Consider the following 18820-nt stretch of genomic DNA (forward strand, 5'->3'; position numbering starts at 1 on the left):
GGAATATCTTGTAGCTATTAAAAATGTTGAAGAATATTAATGTAGAAAATACACATTGGTAAATGAAGATATAAGGTTATAAGATAGTATTACAGTAGCATATGTTTATAAAAACAAAATGGTTATACTATAGACATTGCAAAACAAATGAAAGGAATACACCAAAATTTGACTCTTGATGATGGGATTTTTTTTTCTTAATTTTTTTTTCTGGGGTCTCATCTGTATTTTCTGTATTTTTTCCCATAAAAATGTAATGTTTGGGAAGGGAAAAAACAATTTTCTTTAAAAATAAAAAGTAAAAGTCCAATCATCAGAAGGAGTGGAACTTAGTGAAGACATACATTCATTTTTTAGACTTCCTCCAGGAGAAAACTTCCTATCAGAGTTCCTGTCTGGTTTTTAATTTTGTTTATACTTCTGTTTTAAAAAAATCTAAAAAGGAATGTATTCATATCAGTGTTTTCATGAAGTTTACATTTTTCCTGCCAGAAGGTGTTGTGATGCCGGAGTGAGCACATGAAGTAGACATTGGAACTCCTCAGATATGGAGGTTGGCATAAGTTTGAGGGAGAGCAGATTTTTAATCAAAGAAGTAAAAACTCCAACCTCCCATACATTTTCTTTAAACATAAATTTGAGACGTGGGATATCACCATGGCATTTGGGTTACTCCTAAGTAGAGACTGGCTCAAAATGCTCACTCTGCCCATCACACAGAGGTGCATGTGGGAATCCTTCATTTTCTGTCAATATTTCTGAACTTGTCTGGCTCCACTGATTTTTTTTTTTTTTTTTTACTTGAGAGAGAGAGAGGGAGAGAGAGTAAGAACAAGAGATAAGGAGCACAAACGAGGTGAGGGACAGAGGAGAGCTCTGTCCTGGGATCATGACTTGAGCCAAAGGCAGATGAGAGATGCTTAACCAACTGAGTCACACAGGCGCCCCTGGCTCCGTTGATTTTTTTTTTTTAAAGAGTATTATGTTTAGCTACCTACCCATATTAATGTATTTTTATTTAAAAAAAAAACCAAAAAGGATGAATATGACCTATTCATCCAATGGCATAGTGTTTGGGAGTGACAACAAATGAACTCAAACCACATCTGATGACATGGATGAATTTAAAATATAGAACATCAGAGAGCCTGGGTGGCTCAGTGGTTGAGCATCTCCCTTTGGCTTAGGTCATGATCCCAGGGTCCTGGGATCAAGTCCCACATCAGGCTCCCTGGAGGGAGCCTGCTTCTCTCTCTATGTCTCTGCCTCTCTCTGTGTGTCCCTCATGAATAAATAAATTAAAATCTTAAAAAACAATATCAAGAGAAAGTCAATTGTAGAGGAATATATATACAGTAGGAATTCTAATTATATAAATTCCAAGACCAGGTGAAGCTAACCAATATACTGTTTAGGGGATATATATGTATGTACTAAAACCACAAAACTGAGCCTCATCCCAATCTTATGATGTAGAACCCCATTTTACAGGTAAGGAAACTGAGTCTACAGTGGGTAAGAATATTGCTCAAGATCACACAACCACTAGGTGTCGGGACCTAGAGCTGAATGAAAGCCTCTGGCTCCATTGCCACCATCTTGACCACTCTACAACCGTGCTCTCAGTGTGCTTCTGGATCAGGATTTTTTTTTTCTTTTTAAAGAATGCAGTTAACCCTTGAACAACGTGATGGGCAGGGGCACTGACCCGCTGTGCCATCAAAAATTTGTGTATAACTTTCAACTCCCCCAAAACTTAACTCATAGCCTACTGTTGGCTGGAAGCCTTGCCAATACCGTATATAGTTAATTAACACATATGTTCAATGTTATATGTATAATGTACTGTATTCTTACAATAAAGTAAGCTAGAGAAAAGAAAATGTTAAGAAAATCATAAGGAAGGGGAAACACATCTGCAGAACTGGACTGTGCTTCCTGGGAAAATCTGCATGGTTCAAACCCATGTTGTTCAAGGGTGAACTGTGGCTGTGGTTTCGGTTGACCCCTCCTTCCTGCCTTTGTGAAAGAAAAGGGCATCGAGCCTTGCTTGCAGCTACAGAAGCCAACTTGTGCCCTTTGGAGAAAGTCACTGAATGCTCTCTGCCTGCCTTCACTTTTGTGAAGGTCAATCTCCTTCACTTTTGCTCAGATTTATTTCTCCTTCAAACCCCACCAACACCAATGGTTCAAATCAAAGTCAGACTGAGTTCTTAATTGCTCTTCTGGACCAGGACCTTTTGGTTGACTCCATGGGCTGCTGCTCAATGTTTCAACTTGTTCCAAGATCCTGTTCTGGCTACAAGGAAAATAGAACTAGAAAACCCTCCCAAGGCAACAGTGGTAGAGACATAAATGATCTCAGGAATGCGGTTGACCAAAGGATGTGCTCTGCTGTCCTTTCATTATCTGAGGCTATACTTTCCCTGGCTCAGCGGGCACAGTAGCTGCATGACTCAGAGATGCTAGTGTAAGCTGATAGCCCAAGGACTTAGGCACCTTGGTTCCCTTCCAGTTCCGCTTCTGATTTACTGTGCAACTTTTGGGTGGATCCCAACCTACTTTGACGTCCGCTAATGTACTTATGAAATGAGAGATGAGTAATTCTAATGCTTTCTGGATGCATTATAATTCTTGCAGCAAGCTGGCTGCGCCAGGGGCAACCTTCTCCACCCCAGAACAGCTGTACACTCAGTAGGGAGGACCTCACCCCCCAGTGTGAGTGTGTGGGGATCAGATCTGCCCCGTTTTGTCACCTATAGGCCAGCCGTCCCAGGCCTGATGCGTTTCTCTGGGCAGCTCAGTTTCCTGCTCTCAGATCATTTCACACCTTTTCCAGTTCTTTCAAAACTCACTCAGATCTTTTACCCCGCTCCTCTTGCTCATTTTCAACAAATATCCCTTTTCACTCCCCCCTCCCCCAAAAAAGGAATCAGGTCAGAATTGTCTAATCTTCCTAATACCAAAATTAACCTCACTGTGCCTGTACCTCACCTACTCCACCTTCCCTCCCGCATGCAGCCAGTGGCCCCGGTGATACACCCCAGTGCTGGGGACACATCCTCTCCTACCCTTTCTGTTTCCCCCATGAAAGATAGCATAGCTTTTCTTTCTGTGCCTTTACGGTTTTTTGTCTTTGATTTTCAGCAATTTTATTTTATTGTTATTGTAGTTCATTAAACTACTGCCTGCCTGTAGTTTTATTGAAAAATAGTTTCCATCTGGATTCCACAGTTAAATGACTTAGGAAGTTGTCTAAGATGAGGACGACCACCCGAGTGAGTCTTCTTACTTCATTCTGTAGCTCCTTGAGACCCAAGACCGCGTACCCCATCAGGCCATGATATTTACACAGAGCCCTGCTAAATCAGAGTACTTCAAGTGCTTTCTCTACTCCCTTCATAAATATTTACCGGGGATCTACCATGAGCCAGGCACGGAGCTGGGTGCTGGAGATACAGAGGACGGCAAGACCCAACAGAGCCCTGTGCTCTTTCAGCTTCCAGTGGCACGGGGAGGTGGGTGTGACCCTCTTTCAGAGAGAATGTTCTTTTGCTTTGAGCAGACAGCTAGAGTGAAGGTGAACAGTCTTCTCCCACCTGGTGTTGATTGAGCTCACTCCAAGCTCAAAGATGGGTGTGATGGGTGTCCATCTTTGTGAGGACCCCATTTGCAGTTGACTCTGACTCCTGGGAAGTAAGCTGGGGGGTGAGGGTAAGGGTCCCCAGTGAAAGTCTGGAAGTCACTAAGCCCCTCCTCTGTAGTGGGCTTTCCCAGGAAGATGAACCTTGAAAGCATTTTTCAGCTGCTCAGTGAGAGCTTCCGAATCAGCAAATCCCTTGAATGGAAAAGAAGCACCTAGTGTGTCTCCCACTGGTGCGTTTCTACTTTCTCTGTGAACTTAGCTCCTGAAGCTCAGCATGCCTTCAGGACCCTGGGACACTGGTTTTTGAGTCCCAGCTCTTGGCTTCTGAGCCCCATGGCCTGACTTCTCCATCCTCCAGGCCTGTCTGCTTGCCCAGGGACAGATGCCTCAGAGGAAGACACAACTCAGAGCATCAGGCTCATGGCACTTCTCTCACTTGGGCCCTGTGTCCTGCCTGTCTTGGTAGCTCTATAATGCCTTGAAACTGCCTGTGATTTAATTCAGTTTTCTGTTCGTTCTAGGCAGAAACATTGCTGTAATACAACTTAGTCTGACATGGCCCAAAGGGCGGGGGTGTCCTGGGACAAATGCCATGTTAATGATTGGAACTGTTTGTTTCACCCCTGCATTCATCACCCCTGTTATGCTTGCAAAAAGTGCACACACCTTTTGCAAGCATCTCTTGCCATCCCCTCTTCCCTGCATGTCAGGGATTCCTGCTGTCTTACCACTCCTTGCCCTCTTGAGTGGAAAATGTAAAGTAAAGATTGTTTTCCATTCTAACAGTTGCATGGGTGTTGGCAGATGACATTTATCAGAGCCCGTGACTGGATGCGGTGGAATTGGTTGTGTTCTTGGTGTTAGTTAATTCAGGTTCAGGTCCTCTGATGAGTTGTTAGTTTGGTTTGGTTTGGCTCTCTCTCTAATGAGAGAGAAAGCCTGAGACTTTCTTCTTAGTTTCTTCCCACAATGTTTTGCAGCGTGGAGGAACTCACTGGAAATTAGAAGTGGAAATCATTCTGGCTTCCCTATTTTTATAGAATCAGCCCTGAGATTTTTGCCTGGGAATGGGACAAATATTTAAGCAAATTTAATAGTGTTATAGGGGTTTGGTTGTGTTTTAGGCACGGGCATTCCACGCTACTTATCTACATCACCGAAGCTCACAGCATCCTAACTTATGGTGGCAGTTTTATTTTTTGTTTAAGCACCCATGAAAATTTAAACAGAATTTATTGTTGTCTTTGACTACATACTTTACACATTTTATTCATTTACTTCTTACCATAACCCTATGAGGCTGGTATTAATTTTTCCATTTAGACCTTGACACAGCTAATGAGTAGCAGAACAAAAATGGAATCCAACTGTATCTGATTCCCAATCATGGTACTTAGCACCCCTGCTCTGCTGCTTTCCACACGGCTGTTCCTGCCACGAGTATTATCTGCCCTCCTGAGACTTATCTTTGCAGAATTGCACAGGAGATAATCCACTTCATCCCAACTGATTTATGTTAAAGAATGAGATTGTGTAACCTTTATTGCTAGGCAAACACCGTATCTGGGCAAGACCAGACTTTCTGAGGAATTCCCATCTCCTTAGGACAGAATATGTGGCAACTTATTTTGGCAAATACAAGCTGATGTATTATTAACTTACTATGAGTCAGGATGTATGGTTTGTGTGAATTTTGATTAATTTGATATCTTGAAACCAGAACTGCAACAAATAAATTAACTGTGAAGTAATTTATTATATCTCTTATTCTTGATTTCAGGCAAGTCTAATTAGCATTAACAGCACTTGTACAGAGATGGGCAATTTTGACAATGCTAATGTTAGCGGAGAAATAGAGTTTGCCATTCGCTATTGCTTCAAAACCTGTTCTTTAGAAATATGCATCAAGGCCTGTAAGAATCTTGCCTATGGAGAGGAAAAGAAGAAAAAGTGCAATCCGTAAGTTTCTTTTTCTAAGTTTTGACATTAGATGAAAAGCATACTGGGTCTAAAGTTTATACGGAAAGTTAGAGTCCCAAAATAACCAAGACAATTGTTTAAAAGAACAGAACTAAAAAGACCTATTGAGAATTATTTTGAAGCTGTTGTAATTCAAACAATGGGTTATTGATGCAAGGATAGATAAGGAGGTCAGTCGAGCAGAATCAGGAGTCCAGATGCAGACCATAGCCTACTTGGGCACTTCTAGGATCAAGGGACTATTAGAAATCAGTGCAGAAAAAGATGAACTTCAATGAATGGTGTTGGGAAATTTGACTTCTCATAGAGGAAAAATCAAGCCAAAAATCTATCTCACATAATCCTGAACAGATTAAAAATTTTTTCCAATTGATATGAACTGATACCTCCTCATTTTAGCTTGCATTTCCCTGATTACTAACAGAGATAAGCAACATCTTATAGATGCATTAGACACATAGGGTTCTCCTTCTGTGAACTTCCCATTTGTTTCTTTTGGCATTTTTCTATTGGGTTGTTTGTTGTTTTTGTGTTTATTTACAAGAATGTGGGGGTTTTTAAAAACCCATTTTGAATATGACTCTTCATTGATTATATGTATTATATATATATTCTAGTTTTTACTTGTTTTCTAACATTGTTTATGATGGCTTTTCTTGAAGAGAATCTGATGTCAAATTTATCCGTCTTTTCCTTTAAAATGTCTATATTTTGAGTCTATAGAAAAATCCTACCTGAAGGTTATAAAGACATCCTTCTTTATTTTTGTCTATTAGAGTTTTTTTCATACTTAGATCCTTTCACATTAGAACTGGAATTGGTTTTCTGTGTATGGTTTCAAGTGAGGATCACATCTTTGCCTTTCTTTTTTCCTACACAGAAAACTTTGAGCGCACTGTTTTTAATTACTAGCTAGGGAAAGGAAATGGATTGTTGGTCTCACCAAACTCTCCTCTGCTCTGAAACCTTCAGTAGCTCCTCAATGCAGTATGGATGACATGTATTGCTGTAGCACTATGGTTCTCCGTAACAGGGTCCTTCTAGTCCTAGAAGTTTCTTAACTTCTTTTATTCCCCCAACTTATACCTTTTGCTCCAGAAAAATTGGAATAGTCATTATTCCAAAGCTATCCCCTGACTTTTTCCAAAGAGAGGCTTTCCTCATTTTTGTGTTGTGATTACTTTCCCTACACGACTCCCACAAGTAGCAACCATAATTCTGTCCATTCTTCAGACTCCTGACCAGTCCTATCAGAGACACTTATTCTGACTGTCACTGTTCACACATGCTGAGCCTTTCTTATAATTCTCTTTTAAAAAAATTATTTATTCATTCAGTAAGACAAATGGAAAGAGGCAGAGACGTAGGCAGAGGGAGAAGCAGGCTCTCTGTGGGGACCCTGATGCGGTACTCAATCCCAGGACCCCTGGGTCAAGCCCTGAGCCCAAGGCAGATACTCAACCACTGAGCCACCCAGGTGCCCCTCTTGTAATTCTCAAAAGGACTATAGTGAGGAAGTTGAGAGTATGGACATTGAACCCTGGTCCACCATTTATGTGGTTTGACTTTGTTAGGCAGGTCATTCAATCTCCTAATACCTCACAGTAACACGGGATGATAATAGAACCTACTTCAAAGGATTGCTGTGGTGTTTCCTTGAATTTGCCCATGGTGAGCCTTCAGAACAGTGTCTAGAACATGATAAACATTCAACAAATATTAAGCAGATGAGTCACGAAGTAGACCTGTAAATCCACATGGGGACCCTCCTGGAGCTTTGGCCAAATACTCAGAGCTCATATGCAGGACAAGATGTCATGAAGTCTATCACAGCCTGGTTACTGGGGGTGGTGAGCCACTGGGTGTGGCACAGTGCTGAGGGAGATGGGAGCTCTAACCAGCCAGAGTGGGGACTGCTGGACCGCCAGGCATTCAGTGGGCTGCAGTGGTACGGCTGCTTGACCCCAGAGTGGGGGCTACTTCAACTCACCCTACCTAAGCAACACCAAGCCTTGACAGGGTCAGATTGAGTTTCCTGTCAGTGAAATGCCTCCTAGAACAAAACTCAATACTTTTTAAAGGAAAAACAGCCCAGAGAGGATTCTGGGAAGGTGGCAGGTGGGAAGTGCCAGGAAGCTGTCTCCCCTTGTAAGACATCAACTGCACTGGTAGAAGGTGTCTGATGGCACTGTTTTGGAACTGCAGTCTATTGAAGGCTTGTAACTTCCAGTGGAAGGCTTGGATGGCACATTGGGTTAATTTCAGTTAATTTCAGCTCTTAGCATAATAGCAGCTCTCCATCTCCCCGCTCCCAGCCACATGGCAGGCAACCATGCCAGTGTTCCCAGAGCAGCTTACACACAGCTTACAGGAGTCAGCATGGGCAAAAAGAGGCTTTTGTCCTCCAAATATCAGAGATGTGTGCTCTGACAGCAGACTGCTGCTTCTAATCCCAGACATGCAGACCCAGAGGCAGGTGGCCATTGTGGCATCTCCGGTTGTTGGGATCCCTTCCCATCCAGGGATCCCTGCTGCTTCTAATCCCAGACATGCAGACCCAGAGGCAGGTGGCCATTGTGGCATCTCCGGTTGTTGGGATCCCTTCCCATCCAGGGATCCCTGCTGCTTCTAATCCCAGACATGCAGACCCAGAGGCAGGTGGCCATTGTGGCATCTCTGGTTGTTGGGATCCCTTCCCATCCAAGCCCTCAGGAGGACTTGCAGCAGATTTCTCATCAGATACTTTGCAGCCAGAGGGCAGTCAGTAGATATATTTAAAGTGCTAAAGGGGAAAAAAAACCCCATGTCAACCAAGAATCCTATATCCAGCAAAACTATGCTTCAAAAGCAAGGGAGAAACTAAGACATTCTCAGATAATCAAAAGGTGAAGGACTTTGTTGTGTGAGAAATAAATGCTTGAGGGAGCCCTGCAGGGTGAATGAAGTTAGTATAGGTGAAGCTAGTATTATTTAACAGTGCTATGTACTTCCACCTTTGTTTTCCATGTGACTTAAGAGATTAATATATTTTTTAAAACTATTTGTCTCTTATTATTGCTGTTACTTTGGTTTGTAATGCCACACTCTGTTTATTTTTTAAGATTTTATTTATTTATTCATGACAGACACACAGAGAGGGAGAGAGAGGCAGAGACACAGGCAGAGGGAGAAGCAGGCTCCATGCAGGGAGCCAGACATGGGACTTGATCCCGGGTCTCCAGGATCAGGCCCTGGGCTGAAGACAGCACCAAACCGCTGAGCCACCCGGGCTGCCCACCACACTCTGTTTTTGACCTAATTTTAAAAGACTATTGCATTTAAAAGAATGACTAGTTTGTGATTTTGGTCACACCAGTGTAGAAAGGTGTAATTCTGCAAACTTGGCATTGCAAAGAGGTGAGGCTGGCACTATGAAGGAGCAGAAGTTTTGTTTGCTGTTGAAGTTAAGATGATATAAATTCAAATTAGAGTGCTATACCTCTAGGATATGAAATTTAATCCCCCTGGTAAGCACAAAGAAAACAGCAGAATATATACAAAAAGAAATGAGAATCAAAATTTAACATTTCATCACAAAATTCAGCTAAATACAAAAGAATTGGACACCTGGGTGACTCAGTTGGTTTAACAGCTGACTCTTGATTTTGGCTCAGATCATGATCTCAAGGTGTGGGATCAAGCCCTGCCTAGGGCTCTGTGCTCAGTGGGGAGTCTGCTTGAAATTCTCTCCCTCTCCTTCTGCTCCTTCCCCCTATTCATGAGAATGCTCAAGGTCAGTGTCTCTCTCAAATAAATAAATAAATCTTTCAAAAGTGAATAAATACAGAAGAATGAATACAGTACTGAAGTAAATGAGAGACACCAAACCTAGAAGGTGTACAGAAACAAATAACAAATGACGGAAGCAAATCCTTCTTTATCAATAATTACTTCCAATGTAAATGATCTAGACTCTCCAGTTAAGAGGCAGACATTGTCAGAATGGATAAAAACACAGGATACAACGGTTACCAGAATCAGTAATCACTGCCATCACTAAAGCTGCCGGAGGAGGGGTGCTTGGGTGGCTCAGTGGTTGAGCCTCTGCCTTCGGCTCAGGGTGTGATCCTGGAGTCCCAGGATTGAGTCCCACATTGGACTCCCTGCATGGAGCCTGCTTCTCCCTGTGCCTGTGTCTCTGCCTCTCTCTCTGTGTGTCTCTCATGAATGAATGAATGAATTAATGAATGAATGAATAAATAAATATTTATTTATTTATTTATTTATTTATTTATTTATTTATTTATTTATTTTATTTAATTTATTTTTTTTTAAAGCTGCCAGAGGTGCCAGAAAGGGCAGTGTCAGGACCTCACTGGAGGGCTCAGTCTAGAACAGGATTTCAGGGGATAAGCAGAATGCATGTAGAGAGTCCCCACAAGGGAACAGTAAAAGGTGAAGCATATACTTTCTAGTTCCACTTTTTTTTTTTTTTTTGGTGGGTTGGAGGAGGTGATAAGTGTAGGGAAGACAAGCTGGCCCAGGACCTCCGCATCCAGGCAGATTAGAGAATCTGCCACCTGTGGAACCTCAACAACGCAGCCTCTGGTTCACCAAATGGCAGGTCATGAGCGATGTGGATGCTAGGCGTAGGGCATGAAGAAAGCAAGGGAGCTTCACACCCCCAGCAACATTCCAGAGACCATGTAAACCAGAAGCTGGCATTGTTCTCTGTCAGGGGAGGCCACCAAGCCCTTTCTGTCAACCCCAAATCTAGTGGGAAGCAGGGTAAAGAAAATGCTGATATATGATCCTCCTCCTGAGCCCCTGTCTCCTTCCCCTCACCCCCTTCCTGAGCTATCACTTTGTTCCGTCTGTGTTTGGCCACTAGGTACGTAAAGACCTATCTGCTGCCTGACAGATCCTCCCAGGGAAAACGCAAGACTGGAATCCAAAAGAACACAGTGGACCCAACCTTTCAGGAGACCTTGAAGGTACTTGCTGGACAAATACCCATGTGCTAAGTCTCTCCATCCCAGGCTGGGCACGTGGGGCCAGAGTTCAGCACAATGTTCTTCCAAAGTCTTGAGTCAGTTAAATATAAGTACAGACACTTATACGTTTCTGTAAGGCTCTGTCAATCAGTGGCAAGTTGGTGGAAAATAAATGTCAGCCTTTGTACAGGAAAAGTGCAGAGTCTGCCAGACTTGAGAATGGTTTTTGGTTAATGATTTCTGAGAAAATGGTGAAAAAGGACCTGGCTGCCTCTCAATCTCTAAAATTGGTTTGTCCTGTTCAATTTTTACGACCCTCAGAGAGGTACTCTCAAGCAGACCACCCTGAACTACTGAGTTACTACTTTCATGAAAGTGCTGCTTTATTGTAATCATCTGGCACACCTAGGTTTCTTCTTATTTTATGAGAAAAGTAGTCCTCTTTATTTTGTAAAGATTTTATTTGTTTGAGATGAGAGGGCACGAGCGTGCGCATGAACAGGGGGAGGGGCAGAGGCAGAGGGAGAAGCAAGCTCCCTGCTGAGCAGGGGACCCCATGCTGGTCTTGGGATCACAGGACCCTGGGATCACAACCTGAGCTAAAGGCAGATGCCTAACTGACTGAGCCACCCTGGCACCCCTGAAAGAAAAGTAGTCATCTTATGAAAAACATTTTGTAGAGGAATTGTTTGGTTTTTCACTTTCTTTGGTGCTAAGACATATGATTTGTGATATAGGGAGCGACTATGGCAATTTAGGGTGGACAGTTGGAGACAATGTCTGGCAGAGATGTAGGAGGCTGTAAGCTGGAAGAACAGTCCAGATGCACAGGGACGTACCCAGTCAAGGCTGGTTAGCCCAGGGATTCCATGTATCAAGTCTGTACAAGGAGAGGGCTTGGTTTGCCTTCCTTGGCAAGTAGGGGTATTTCTGAACTCCCAGCCAGGGACTGTCTGGCCATCTGGCAGGAGTCCCATTGGTTAATAATAAAAGCCATTGTTTTCTGTGTCTCTGCTGTGGCCAAGTGCTTTAAATACCCCTGAGCTAGGTATTAGAATCTTTGCTTACCAACGAGAAAACTGAGGCTTATGGTGCAATCAGAATTACAGGTCTAACTCACGGTGGACTAGCGGTCCTTCACCAGATTTATGGTCATAGGACTTCCCTCAAAGGATTTTTCAAAAAAAAAATATGCTATGATTCAGCAGGTATGGGTGGGGCCCAGGGCATCGCTGTCAGAGACCCCTCTGGTAGCAAGTCAGTAGACCCTGGTCTTGGTGTGGTTTTGCTCACGTACCTGCTGAAAGAGCTTTAAAAAGCTATGTGTCCCCTCTCACATTTTAAGTTATATCTAAAATCACCCGTTGTAAGTTGAATGAAGGTGTTGTGTACTAAACAGGTAAACAAATAGTTCACATTTTATGAAATGAGATGAAGGAGAGGATTGAGTTTGTTTTAGATATTATTTGGTTTGATTTTTAAACTTTTAACCACTTTATTTAAAATACATGCAGAATCTCAAGGAAATCTCCTAAACTTTTAATTCATTGATTTTACCCAATATCTTGTGGATTTTTAGGTTGTCCTGGGAAACTCTCCAGGTACATTGAAGAGAATCCATGTCTGTCATTTATTCTAAAGTCTAGAAACCAATCCTCAAGATTTTCTAAGCAGAGCACTCCATGGGCAGCCTTCCTGCACTCCAAGGGGTGCTGGTACCCCCCTCGAAGGCCCCTTAGGAGGCCTTGGAAGGAGGAAACGCAACACTTGACCTGGAGACTTTGGGTGCTTCCATATAGCTGTTGTCTGTGTTCCTGGGGCTGGGTAGTGAGCCCACCGCCTGCACGGACTGCCTTGTGGGCGTAACAGGGTGATGGGGGAAAGGTCTGCTTAAAAGGCAGTTCACTCAATCAAAAGGAATAGCCCTGTTTGTCAGAGGAGGGCCACTTGTGTGTGAGGACCCCTGAGAAGCAGGGCTGCCCCGTGCATGGGGTGCATGGAGATCACGCAACTGCCCCAGGAGGGCGGGCGTGGGGGCCAGGCAGCTGCCCTCCCAGGGACAGCTCTTTCTCCGAGGGAGCAGGTGCAGTGCCAGGAGCTGTCAGCCTGGGCAACAGGGTGGAGGGAACAACCGGGTGAGTTTTGAGTTTAAAGACAGACTAAGGAATGCAGGGCAGAGTCAGAAAGGGCCACGGATGCCTGGCTGGCTCAGGGGGTAGAGCGCAGAAATTTGATCTCAGGGTTGTGAGTTTGAGCTCCATGTTGGGTATAGAGATTACTTAAAAAAAATCTTTTTAAGAAAAAGATTAGGGATACCTGGGTGGCTCAGTGGTTGAGCATCTGCCTTTGGTTCAGGAAGTGATCCCAGGGTCCTGGGATCGAGTCCCGCATCGGGCCCTCTGCAGGGAGCCTGCTTCTCCCTCTGCCTATGTCTCTGCCTCTCTCTCTGTGTCTCTTATGAATAAATAAATAAAAATTTTTAAAAAAAGAAAAAGACTGAAAAAAAAAAAAGAAATGGGCAATGGACTTCAGGGAAACCCACTAAAAATCAGCCCAAGGTGATAGAGGGATGTGGTTTCTGAGCACAATGGGTACAGATAATCCCAGAGGGAAGAAGAGGAGGGGCAGGTGGGGAAGGCAGCCTGGCCACCCAGGGTTTGCTGGCCTGGGTGGGGGGGGGGGATGTAGCAGGGCAGACAGGGCTATTTGGGAGGCCGAGGGAGACAGGTTACAGCTTCTCCACACACCTGTCTCTTCCCTGTCGTTCATCAGCTGGAAGGGCACTAACCTAACAGTGCTCAGTGAGGCTCACGGAAACCAATGCAGCCGCTCTGAGTGGGTGCGAAGGTCTCGGCCTGCAGTGTGACAGGCAGGTACCTGGAGGAGCCAGGATGCGGTGCCCCAGGAGAGCTACAAGCTCTGAGCCTGGTGTTTCCCCTGCAAACTGGTGATTGCTCGCACTGCCCTCTGGAGATGCTTCTGGAAGCTAAGGAGCAATGTAACTAAAAGCCTGGTACAAAGGCTCAGTAAACTGTAACTTCTGTTCATTGTTGAGAAAATCCAAGGAACAACTTGGAACAGGCTCTTGGGAAGCCTGGCTGAGACGCTGGCCTTTGGGGTGGGGAGCACTCTCACTTGGGGCCTTTGGCCTCTAGTCCTCCTTACCTGGAGGGAGAAGGGGACCAGCTTTCTTGTTCTCTGGCTATGCTGAGGCTCCTGGGGCGGGGGGGGGGGGGGGGGGGGGGGGGGGGGTGTCCTGCGGGGATGGTGAAGAAACAGCTCCCTGTGACCCTGAGCGCAGGCCCAGGCCCCGCATGCCCTCCAAGGGCCTTGTCCTTCTAGGCAAATAAATGCCCACACTAATAACTCATGTTTTACATTAAACAAAACAAAAAAAATCCTAGCTTTCAGTATTTTTGAACAACCCTGGCCAGGCAAGTTCAGATCCTGAGCAGGAACAGATCTTGACCTCAGCTGGTTGAGGACTTTCATCCTTGCCTTGGGGACAGATCTTGACTGTGGGAGGGGACTTTGCCCCTGCCCAGCCTTTCCCCCTAGCCAGGCTGGTGGAGAGGTTGTTCTGAGTTGGAGAAAGCAGGGACCGCCCACCCACCCCTCCAATTGGCTCAGCTCACCCTGACCACACCAAGACTGTCACCAGCCTACAGGAGGAAGGCTCTAGTGGGCCCGGCGGGGAGGGGGCTGTGGGTTCCCAGAGGCTGTGGGTGCAGGGGGCTGTGGGTGCAGGGTGCCGTGGGCCAGGGACCCAGACTCACTGGCGCTGCTCTGACTTTGCAGTACGAGGTGGAGCCTGCCCAGCTGGCGACACGGTGGCTGCAGGTCTCTGTATGGCACCTGGGCACTCTCACCCGGAGGGTGTTTCTTGGAGAGGTGACCATCCCTCTGGCCACATGGGACTTTGAAGATAGCACGACACAGTGTTTCTGCTGGTATCCGCTGAGGGCCAAGGTGACTGCGCTACCCCACCCCCACCGTGAAAACAAAACTCACTTTTCAAAGGGATTGGAGCCAAGACAACCTACCAGGGGAGCCTTGGCCCCGGGACACAGCGTGCTTGCCTGGCTGGGACTCCCCAGTGGGCAGGCTGGGCCAGGGGCTAGGGGGGGGCAGGCGCTGGGAGGCCAGGAGCGAGGAGCTGATTGAGGGCCTGCTCACAGGCGCAGGGGAGGGGAGAGCCTGGGGGGAAAGTTCGCATTTCTTGGGGCAAAGTGCTTTGTGCTTTCTGTGCCAAGATCCAAGATTGGGAGAGAGGACATGTGCGGTAGTGGGGGAGGAGGAAGCGTGGGCTCCGTCATCCCCTAGAAATGACAAATGTCTCTGATCTCCCGCTACTGTCTCCTCCTGGAAGCCCTCCTGGCCCCCCTCTCCTGCCACCTTCCCTCTAGGTTCCTCTGCACGGCCTCCGCATCCATACCCCGCACCCTGTGCTCCCCCTTCTCAGAGCCTAGTCTGTCCTCACTCGTCACTTGGGATGTCGGCTGCGAACACTTTCTTCTATCCAAGGTCCCCCCCAAGACTTAGTGGAGACCCCGCCTCCTCCATGAGGGCTTTTCTGATTTTCCTTCTTCATGATTTTCCCTGACAGATGTACTTTCCCCCAGGATCCTGTACTTGGGTGCCCTGCCCGTCTTCTCCCTGTAGGACCCCCTGCAGTTCAAGACTAGCTGCCGACGAGGCTGGTGGCAAGAGGAAGAGCAGAGGTGCCAGGCTATAAGATGTCTTCCTAACACCAGCTAGTAGACAGTGACCACCCCTCCCACCAACACCCGGATGGGAGCCTCCTGCTTACAGGCCTGCCCTTTTGGTGACAGGAGGGGCCCAGGGGGTTAGCACAGGTTTTCCAGAAGCTGAGGGTAGAGGCAGCTTTATCTCCTCTGAGTGCCAGCTTCCTTCCTGGGAGGCAGCAGGGAGACCAAGAAGAGACACGATGGTGTAGACAGGGGCCAGCCGCACCCTCTTCTGGGACTTCTTGCTGAGTCCACTGACCTGGAGGGGCTCAATTTTATTTTATTTTCTTCAGACTCGGGCTGTGTGCAGGTTTTCTTAGGACCATCCTATGGGAATGTGCCAGGGCCTTTGAGCCCCCACACTGGCCCAAGCAGCCAAGTGGGCGGCTGGGGTGGGAATGGAGTCACCACAAATGGAAGACAAGCCAGTCCTACCATGGGCATGTCCACTCTACCCCAGGCTACTCCCCAGCCTGCAGAGGCTTTGTAGGGGTGAATGGGTGGGTTGGGTTGGGAAATGGGGCAATCAGAGGAGCCCAGAAGGTTCTGGAGGCGGAGGAATCTTGCCTCTGAGTTCTGTCTCTTGCCCCCAGGCAGAGAAAGTTGATGACAGCATTCTTCCGAATAATGGAGAACTAGCAGTCCGGGCCAAACTGGTCTTCCCTGCAGGGCCCAGAAAGTTCCAGGAGGCCCTAGAAGGTAGGTGGCCTCCAGTCCTGAGAATGTGCATCTGTTATTATGTCACTGTCTCCAAAGCCTGGAGCAGCAGGTGGGCTGAGCATTCCCTTTCTGCAACCCACTAATGCTGCAACACTCCAGCAACTTTCCAAGATGTGTTGACACTCAGCCTGGACAGTGGGTTCGTAGAACAGATGGTCTATAAGGGATATGAGGGACCCAAGCAGGCCAGGCCTTTGGTGCCCACTTTGCAGGGCTCTTAGGACACCAGTTCTGGGGCTTTCCTCCTGGGTGGGTGGGGGGAGGGGGCGCAGCTTGGACTGCCTCTCTGGAGCAAACCCTTCCGCTGCCACCCCTCTGGAAGAGGGTGCTCCCATGGCCACCAGTGTTAGTTGGGAGTGTGGCTCAAGAGTGCACCTCATAGCCCTGGGGCCTGCAGGGCTCTGAGTGAGTGCATCTTTGATCCCAGGTTACATGAGCTGTTGCCCAGCAAGAGAAGGGATCAAGGACAGGCTCTCAGCGACTTTATAGAACATTTCATAAGGTTAAATACAGTGGAGTGTATGGAGGAGATGAAGGTGAAGAAAGCACACACAATTCCATGATGTAAACACATCACTAAACAGTGATCTCGTTTGCTTGGAAAAGGAAAAGTTTGCTGCCAGAGCTCACGGGGCCACCAGCGGGCCAGCAGCCTCTGTGGTCACTGCCACCCCCTAATAGAGGTCTTTGGGCCCCTACTTTGCCAAAAAACCATCCCTGCACTAGACTAGAACCTCTATCCTTCCTCTTCTTGGATCCCTTATTATCTCTGCAGCTTCCCAGAATTCTAGTGACCCCTCCATTCTGTCACCACACTGGCCTTGTTGGACAGCACGTGAGCAGGGCCAGCAGAGCCTCCCCACAGCAGATACATTCCTCTTCCTCTCTGTCCTACAGCTCAGAGCTGTACCACACCCTCTCTGAGCTCTCACTTTTAGGGTGGTGGCATTGCATGCATGCCATGTGCAGATGTAGAGCTCACAGCAAATGCCAGCTTTCCTTCCAGGGACTGATTGGCCATCCCCCAACGGTCAGCTTTGTTTGGTCGTGCTGGGAGCCAAGAATTTGCCTGTGCGGTCAGATGGTACCCTCAACTCCTTTGTTAAGGGGTAAGTATTCTATTCAATCAACTATTTACTGATAAACTGTATATATATGCAGCATTCCACTTTCTATATAAAGTATAGCGAGCATAAGCCATTTTAAACTTGTATTTTAGCTTTCCTATGAAAATCCCACATAATGGGTTAAAGACTCCAATTTTCAAGAATTCATGGGAGTTGGACCTGCCAAGGCTAGATTTGGAACACTGCATTTTAACCCGAAACCCAGATCTTATCGGTCCTTGTTATTACATCAGCATTTTCTGACTCAGAGCTCAGACAGAGCAGCGTGGTTGGTACATATGCCCTTGCCTTAGCATCTCCTCCTGGATTAACAGGAAGACGGACTCCACTTATTCCATTCTTATTGGCTACATGTGTGTTCACCTCTAGACGTAAAGCAAGTATCATTAATTATTACACAGAATTGCCGCGTCCTCCGTCAGTGACATGATGGGAAATGATGGCTTACTATGCCAAGCTCTGAGTTCCTGTCCTCATGCCGCCACTTATCAGAGGGCCTTGGGCAAGTCCTGTGGCCCTTCTGAACTTATTTCCTGAGAACAGAGTTAAAATGAGAGATGTGTGTTCAGAGTCCTGGTCCCCGGGTAGCAGGTGTAAGCTATGCGTTGCCTGGTGGTCGGCATCCCAAGGAGGGATTAAGACAAGAACATTGTCCCGACCACCATGATCTAGAATCCCAAATGACCCTTAACATCTGGGGCAGAATCCGAAACATCCTTGCAAGAGGTCACATGGCCAATATGGCAATTTGCATTCTCCCTCCTGGCTCGGGATTTTTCTTTTGAATGTAGCCTTGGGTCTCACGATGGCAAGCGCTGCCAGGGGAGGGTGCTGGGCTGGGCACTCGAAGACTGTGGTCTGTCTCCCTCCTGCAGCTGTCTCACTCTGCCAGACCAACACAAACTGAAGCTAAAGTCCCCCGTGGCGAAGAAGCAGGCTTGTCCCCGGTGGCAGCACTCCTTCGTGTTCAATGGCGTGAGCCCTTCCCAGCTGAGACAGTCAAGCCTGGAATTAACCGTCTGGGACCAGGCCATCTTTGGTGTGAGCGACCGCCTGCTGGGGGAAGCCAGGCTGGGTTCTAGTAAGTCTGAGATACTTCGTGGGCCCAAGTAGCATGGTTTATACTCCACGAGTATCTTTCGTGGTGGTGGACACAGAAAGGACTTAATAAGGCTTCCGCGACGGCTGGTGATTTAACTGGCGTGGAAATGGCCTAACTTGCTGTAAATGGAGATTGCCACATCTAGCTCTTGCTCTACAATTGAGCAGTAATACGGCCAAGTATTTAAACAATTTAGATCAGATTTAGATCTGCTAAAGAAACAAAAACTACAGGCCTCAGAATGGGCCAGGTACAGTATTTGCTTTTGTTTCTGGTGTCAATCATAAAAGGATTAATTTCTTAAAGGAAAATAGCTTCTTAATCCAAACACATGGCAATTCAGAAAGTATTTCAGTAAGAGTGGGACAGAGGGACACTGCCTTTTCAGCACTGCTCAACTGGGTGCTGCAGGCCTTGTGTGGGGGACAGCCTTCTGTGGGGAGGGCCTGCCCACTAGGGGTGCCCCTCAAACACTGTGCTAACCAGAAAGACCCACACACATCTCCAGGACCTCCAACTGTGAG

The 18820-nt window shown here is 46.6% G+C and overlaps 1 protein-coding gene across 7 annotated transcripts in view; it reads left to right on the plus strand.

Moving 5' to 3' along the window:
• Positions 1-18820, plus strand: part of SYTL3 (synaptotagmin like 3) — a 93569-nt gene that overhangs the window by 73609 nt on the left and 1140 nt on the right. For 6 of the 7 annotated variants that reach the window (XM_038526454.1, XM_038526449.1, XM_038526452.1 and 3 more), the window contains 6 exons: positions 5427-5605; positions 10497-10599; positions 14398-14568; positions 15941-16046; positions 17062-17176; positions 18070-18275. In XM_038526454.1, the coding sequence (XP_038382382.1) occupies positions 5427-5605; positions 10497-10599; positions 14398-14568; positions 15941-16046; positions 17062-17176; positions 18070-18275 (880 nt within the window). The remainder of the gene's footprint in view (positions 1-5426; positions 5606-10496; positions 10600-14397; positions 14569-15940; positions 16047-17061; positions 17177-18069; positions 18276-18820) is intronic. The other variant, XM_038526455.1, reaches the window with a different exon arrangement.

Source organism: Canis lupus, chromosome 1 (genome assembly GCF_011100685.1).
Source record: "Canis lupus familiaris isolate Mischka breed German Shepherd chromosome 1, alternate assembly UU_Cfam_GSD_1.0, whole genome shotgun sequence".
NCBI lineage: Eukaryota > Metazoa > Chordata > Mammalia > Carnivora > Canidae > Canis > Canis lupus.